The sequence below is a fragment of the Brassica rapa genome, chromosome A09 (genome assembly GCF_000309985.2).
Source record: "Brassica rapa cultivar Chiifu-401-42 chromosome A09, CAAS_Brap_v3.01, whole genome shotgun sequence".
Classification (NCBI taxonomy): Eukaryota; Viridiplantae; Streptophyta; class Magnoliopsida; order Brassicales; family Brassicaceae; genus Brassica; species Brassica rapa.
This window is the reverse complement of record NC_024803.2, coordinates 33,503,043-33,510,276: the sequence shown is the minus strand read 5'-3', so window position 1 is coordinate 33,510,276 and position 7,234 is coordinate 33,503,043. Positions and strand designations below refer to the sequence as shown.

Genomic DNA, 7,234 nt, shown 5'->3' with positions numbered 1-7,234 from the left:
GCTTAAGGTAGTCCTTTTCAGAAATACATTTCTTAATCAGCACTCTTGAGAATGTATTAAGACAGAAGTCTATGGATGATCATACTCTTAATTTGTAGAGATGAGCAAGATTGTGTAACACCAATGCTAAAGTCAATCTGTAGCACATAGTGGCCGTATTGATAGCAGCCTATCCTGTGTATCTATGATGCGTATAAATGATCAGAAAGAAATGCTTTCATTTTTTCATCTTAGAAAGGATACAAAGATACAAAGATGATGATACTAAGCTCTACATGTTTGCATTACAAAAAGAGATTCTTTTCATGTTCTTATGATGGCGCAAGGACTCCTCTTCTTTCTCACACTATGCCTTATTCACCCGAATCTTCTGTCCTTCCAACAACTGAAAGTTTAAAACATTCAAAAAATAGATTCTACACACTACTCTGTGTTTATATAGGTGAAAAGATGAAGTAAACTTACAGAGTTGTTTAGAGCCAAAATGGCAGCTTCAACATCCTCTTGTGTAGAAAATGTCACAAACCCAAACCCAGAGGATTTGGAAGTGCCAGGCACTCTTGAAACCTTGGCACTGACTACTTTCCCTTTCTCAGAAAACAAATTCTCAAGCATCTGTTTAGTAACAGTCTTTGCTAGATTCCCTACATACACTTTATAAGGACTATCTACAAACGCCGAATCCTCAGACTGAAGCAATGACAAATCAGGAGACGATGATGACGCTATAGGTTTCTCCGTGATGTTAACCTTCACCTCACGCCCTTCAATGGTCTGACAAAAAGAACAAACCTTTCGTCATTTTTATTACAGAAGATGGTGAAAGAAGAGAAGAAGAAAGCTCACAGTGCCATTTAACTTGTCAATCACAGCATTGGCATCTTCAACTGATTTCATTGTAGCGAATCCAAACCTACGGCTTCTTCCTGAATACTTATCATACATCACCTGATGAGACAAATCAAAAGCATCAATCTTTAATGATAAAAACTATGAAAGAAACTGATGCAGCGACAAGAACCTGAACATTTTCAGCGGCGCCGTGTTCTTCGACGAGTTTTGAGAGCTGTTCGTTATCCACAGTTCTGGGTATGTTTCCGATGTAGACACGCCTTGAGGACTCTGCGTTAGGGTCTGAAGCGGGTTTTTCTTCAGTCTCCACCGCGTGGGGAATGAATCTCACCCTGGAGCTCTGTGCTCCCGCGAGAGAAGGAAACGGTTTGAGTGAGAGTACACTGGTTTGTCTGTGTGGGGAGGTGACGGATTGGGACGGGAATGAGAAGACTGTAGGTTTGATTGAAACAAGAGGTGTGAGGAACGTAGCCATTGTGTCGGAAGGAGAAGCAAGAACAAGAGAAGTGTTGTGCTTTCAGACCTTATCCTCTCTCTCACTTCTTTCATCTCCTAAATCAATTGGGCCCAACCGAGCCTTCCCATTGTGGGCCTACTAAACTAGCAAAATATACAGATCAAGATGATTTAATGGGCCGCTTAGACACATTTATCCGAACTAAGATTAATCGAAAAAAAAACGAACGAATCTATACTATTATTTGCGAAGTAAATTTTTGCAATGAAGTTCTCACGTTGAAAGTTAGAGTGGTTAATATCTTTTATACCCTTAATGAATAAAATGTATAAATAAATTAAAAAATAAAAACGAAATTTTAATTGATTATTTTGAAGAATAGTAAGAATTATCCAAAATCTGAAAATATAATTTAAAAAAAAAGATAACTTATGTATATATTGTATTGTTATCTGAAAAAATCTTTAAGTAAAAAGTTAAAAATATAAATTCTATAACTAAATATTAATTAAATAAAATTATTAATTATATAATTAAAAACAGAAATGTTGAATTATCCAAAATCTAAAAATATAATTTAAAAAGATAATTTCTATATATATATTGTATTGTTATCTGAAAAAATATTTTAGTAAAACGTTAAAAACATAAATTATATAATTAAATATCAATCAAACAATTTTTTTAATTATTTAATTTAAAACTATTATTTGCGAAGTAAATTTTCGCAATTGAGTTCTCACGTTGAAAGTTAGAGTGGTTAATATCGTTTAAACCTTAATGAATAAAATGTATAAATAAATTAAAAAATAAGAACAAAATTTTAATTGATTTTGATTAGATAATAGATCAATATTAAGAATAGTAAGAATTATCCAAAATCTGAAAATATAATTTTTTTTTAAAAAGATAACTTTTGTATATATTGTATTGCTATCTTTAAAAGTCTTTAAGTAAAAAGTTAAAAACATAAATTCTATAACTAAATATTAATTATATAATTAAAAACAGAATATTGAATTATCCAAAATCTAAAAATTATAATTAAAAAAGATAATATATATATATATATATTGTATTATTATATGAAAAAAATATTTTAGTAAAACTTTAAAAACGTAAATTATATAATTAAATATTAATCAAATAATTTTTTTAATTATATAATTAAAAATATAATATTGAGTTATTTTAAGATCTATTTTAGTAATGAATCTATATATATATATAAAAATATGTTTGCCTCTCTCCTAAGCTATCCACGTGGAAAGTCACTCTCTGACTGACCGACACGTGTATCTGAGTTTTATTTCTTTGGCTAGATTTGAGTTTAACTTTAGGCTTATACTATGAACAATTGACAGGACTTTTTACTCTTTAATATTATTGAATGTGTTAATTATTTCTTAATACATAGTAGATAAAACAAAAAAAAACACAGATTTGAGTTTAACTTTACCATATGTATCTCATCGTGTGATAATTTATAAAGTAGCAACGAATCTATAAGTTCAGCAAATTTGCAATTGCCTACTTTATAATTTTAAATATATAAATAGTCAACAATAATGTGTTGAATATTATATTCATATGATTTAAAAGCCTTTAAAAATTTTTATTTTTAAACATACACCAAAAACTTTATGAAAGTAAATATCCATTCAAGTTCAAAATAACTTCAAATACCACCAACGCCAAAAAAAAATTAATCAAGTGCACGAAAACTATAATATATTTAAAACTACAATCAATACATTAGTTACTGAAAAATCCTTTAAAAAAAAATATTATGCATGAATACATAAATATTAAGAGAAATGTATAAAAGGAAATAAAAGTAACAATAACTTAAAGAACAAATTGTATAAAATTAAGAATATTTACGATTTGTGGTCTAAGATATATTCAACTTATTGCCACAAAAAACTTAATAAAAAATACATACTTTGTTTTAAGAACATTAAAAATCACTTTAAAATTTTTAACATTTTAAGAAAAATTATGAATCAATAATATTAATATAAAATTTTATCCAAAAAACTCAGCACTAAATGCATAAACAAAAAAACAAACAAACCCTAAACCCTATAATCCTAAGCATTATTCTAAACCAAACCTTAAACCCAACCTAAACCAAACGCTAACCTTTCCTACTACCTAAACCCTAAATCCTACCTGACAAATCCTACCTTAACCCTATCTAACCCTATCTAACCCTAAACCCTACATAAACCAAACCCTAATCCCTAAACCCTTCATCCTACCTAAACCCAAAACCTATCAAATTGTAAACCAACCTAACCCTAAACGTAAACCCTACCTAACCCTAAACCCTATTTAACCCTAAACCCTACTAACCCTAAACCCTTTCTAACCCTAAAACCCTTCCTAACCCTAAAATCCTAAACCTTACCTAACCCTAAACCCTACCTACCCTAAACCCTACTAACCCTAAACCCTACCTAACCCTAAACCCTATTTAACCCTAAACCCTACTAACCCTAAACCCTTTCTAACCCTAAAACCCTTCCTAACCCTAAAATCCTAAACCCTACCTAACCCTAAACCCTACCTACCCTAAACCCTACTAACCCTAAACCCTACCTAACCCTAATCCTACATAACTCTAAACCCTATTAACCCTACCTAACCTAAAACCTTTCTAGCCCTAAACCCTACTAACCTTAAACCCTACTAACCCTAAACCCTTTCTAACCCTAAACCCTACCTAACCCTAAACCCTACCTAATTCTAAACCCTACCTAACCCTAAACCCTACCTAACCCTAAACCCTACCTACCCTAAACCCTTTATAACCCTAAACCCTACCTAACCCTAAACCCTACCTAACCCTAAACCCTTTCTAGCCCTAAATCCTACTAACCCTAAACCCTACTAACCCTAAACCCTTCTAACCTTAAACCATGCTAACCCTAAACCCTACCTAATTCTAAACCCTACCTAACCCTACATAACCCTAAACCCTACTAACCCTAAACCCTACCTAACCTAAACCCTACCTAACCCTAAAACCATTCTAACCATAAACCCTTTCTAGCCCTAAACCTTACTTAACCCTAAATCCTACTAACCCTAAACCCTACTAACCCTAAACCCTACATAACCCTAAACCCTACTAACCCTAAACCCTACCCAATTTTAAACCCTACCTAACCCTAAACCCTACATAACCCTAAAACCTACCTAACCCTAAACCCTACCTAACCCTAAACCTTACCGAACCCTAAACCCTACCTAACCCTAAACCCTACCAACCCTAAACCCTACCTAACCCTAAACCCTACCTAACCCAAAACCCTACTAACCCTAAACCCTACCCACCCTAAACCCTTTTTAACCCTAAATGCTACCTAACCCAAAACCCTTCCTAACCCTAAACCCTTCCTAACCCTAAACCCTGCCTAACCCTAAAAACCGTACCTAACCCTAAACCCTTTCTAACCCTAAACTCTACCAAACCATAAACCCTGCTAACCCTAAACCCTGCCTAAATCTAACCCTAAAACCCTACATAAACCTAACCATAAATCCCATCTAACGCTAAAACTCTACCAACCCTAAACACTAAAAAATAATCTCAAAACTTAAAGCTAAAAAGACCTAAACTCTACCGCTATGTAAGTTGTTGTTGTGATATTCAAATACCAATTACATAGCGGATTTTAAATCTTACATCCATTATTTTAACTGTCAAAATATTTTAAAAGTTGTATCTTATGAATAAAAAAAGGAAATTATATTTTAATAAAGTTAATTTTTGTTAAAATAGAATGAAAAACTATTATCATAAATAAATAAAGAATTTTGATGAAATTTAAAAATCTTCGAATCAATAACAATTAATTAGTAATATTTCAAAAACCCTTAAACTATTATAGCAGTAGAATCTCAAGAAAAAAAAATTAAAGTTCTCAAACATTTATTTGCTAATAGCCATCCTTAAATATTTGCTCATTCACAAAAAAAAAAAATATTCTTTACATAAATTGGAAACAAGTTTTGTTTTTTTGACTAGAGACCCAAATTTAAATTATAACACTAAAATATTTTAATATTTAATTGTTCAGAAATAACAAGTTAATGTTCTTAAAACAATAACCATCCTTAAATCTTTGCTCATTCAAAAAAATAATATTCTTTACATAAATTGGAAACAAGTTTTGTTTTTTGACTAGAGACTAAAATATTTTAATATTTAATTGTTCAGAAATATATATATTTATATATTCGAGAGTAGACAGTGCATAGATGATACTAAATTGATCGCAAGAATTCTTTTTGGAAAACACAATATAACTAGAATAGTATACAAAGAACTTTTCAAAAATTTATGAAAATGTTTAAGCCCGCATCGCGGGTAAAACACCTAGTTTCATATATATCTGAACAAATTATATACGGCAATTGTCAATAATAGCACCTTTTGAAGTTTATGTATCAAAAATAACACTACAAGGAAAAAGTCACAAAAATGACATTCATTAAAGGGTAAAATATCTCTAATACCTTTGGTTTAAAATTAAATAGACAAACAAAAATAAATAAAAATAAATAAAATAAATATAAATAAAATAAAAAAAAAGAATTTTTTTTATAGTTTCAGATTATATGTTTTCAGATTCTAAATTTTTATAATTTTTTTTGAAACATTTTTTCGATTTTTTTTTTTATTTTTTTCAAATTTTCTTTTTATAATTAAAAAATATTTTTTAAACTGTTTTTAAAATTTTTATTTTTTATTTTAGTATTTATTTTTTATAAAATTTTAAATCTAATTCTAAAACCTCACCCTTTAACTCTAAACCCTAAAGTTTGGATTAACTAACCCAAGGGGTATAAGTGTATATTTACCTCTTTAATAAAACTCATTTTTGTGACTTTGAGCTTTGAGTGCTACTTTGGAAACAAAAACTTGTTTGGTGCTATCCTACTCTTTTTCTCAATTATATATCTATGAAACCAAAGCATCAAAACCAAACTGAGAATTGAATAGACACCAAAATACAGTTTATATACCTAAAAGTATTAAATTTTATATAACCATATTCATAAATTGATTACCAAATGTTATTTTATTTTATTTAAAATATTTTAATTATCTTAATTACCTGTTATTTTATCCAAAAATTCGAATTACTCAAATTTTCTCTATAAAATCAGAACTATTATAAAAATATACTAGGTGTTTTGCCCGCACATGCAAGCATAATCATCTTATGAATAGTTAATATTTAATATCTTATTAATCCAAAAATTGGCATAATAAAACTCTAGCTGGTGAACATGTTGAAGGAAAAATATTATGGTGAATTCATTGTTTCTCAAAATTTATATCAGTTATGTTGAAATTTTAGTCAAATTATTGAAAGGTAGATTCCACTTTTTTCTTCTAAATTCCCTATGGAGGAATAAATTTATAAGAAAAAAAATTTCCTATGCAATTTTGATAAGGAACAAATTGAACAAAAAATCATATTTTTTTATTGTTTCAATTCTTCAAAAAAAAATTATTTTTTATTTTGTTCATTTTTGTTCATTTTTCTAGTGGTCACCAATTGAAGCTATAATGTTTTACGGATTAAACTTAAACTTGTTTAAAGTAAAATCAAGAAAATTTGTTTTGAACTCAGACACAAGTTAAGCTATTATTTATGATTTTAAATAGTTAAATCAAACATGAAATTATTTATATATGTCAAAAAAAATTTCATCAAACTATGTACTTATTATTGTGTTAAGAGTTTTAAAACACTCATATATTAGAAATAGTTTAGAAAATATTTTTATATAAATATTTTTGTTTGACTAATATTTATTTATAAATTGTTGTATATCTTAAATTTTTAACTTTATAATAAAAAAATATTGTTTCAGATAGCAACACAATATATATAAGAATTCTCT

The 7,234-nt window shown here is 29.0% G+C and overlaps 1 protein-coding gene across 1 annotated transcript; it reads right to left on the bottom strand.

Annotated features, from left to right (window-relative positions):
• Positions 1 to 198: 198 nt before the first annotated feature.
• LOC103848533 (30S ribosomal protein 2, chloroplastic) lies at positions 199 to 1,393 on the bottom strand. Its single transcript, XM_009125422.3, has 4 exons — positions 1,022 to 1,393; positions 847 to 948; positions 466 to 774; positions 199 to 385 (listed from the first exon to the last, which is right to left on the bottom strand). The coding sequence occupies exons 1-4, from the start codon at positions 1,325 to 1,327 to the stop codon at positions 347 to 349; spliced, it is 756 nt and encodes a 251-aa protein (XP_009123670.3). The 5' UTR covers positions 1,328 to 1,393; the 3' UTR covers positions 199 to 346.
• Between the last annotated feature and the right edge of the window lie 5,841 nt (positions 1,394 to 7,234).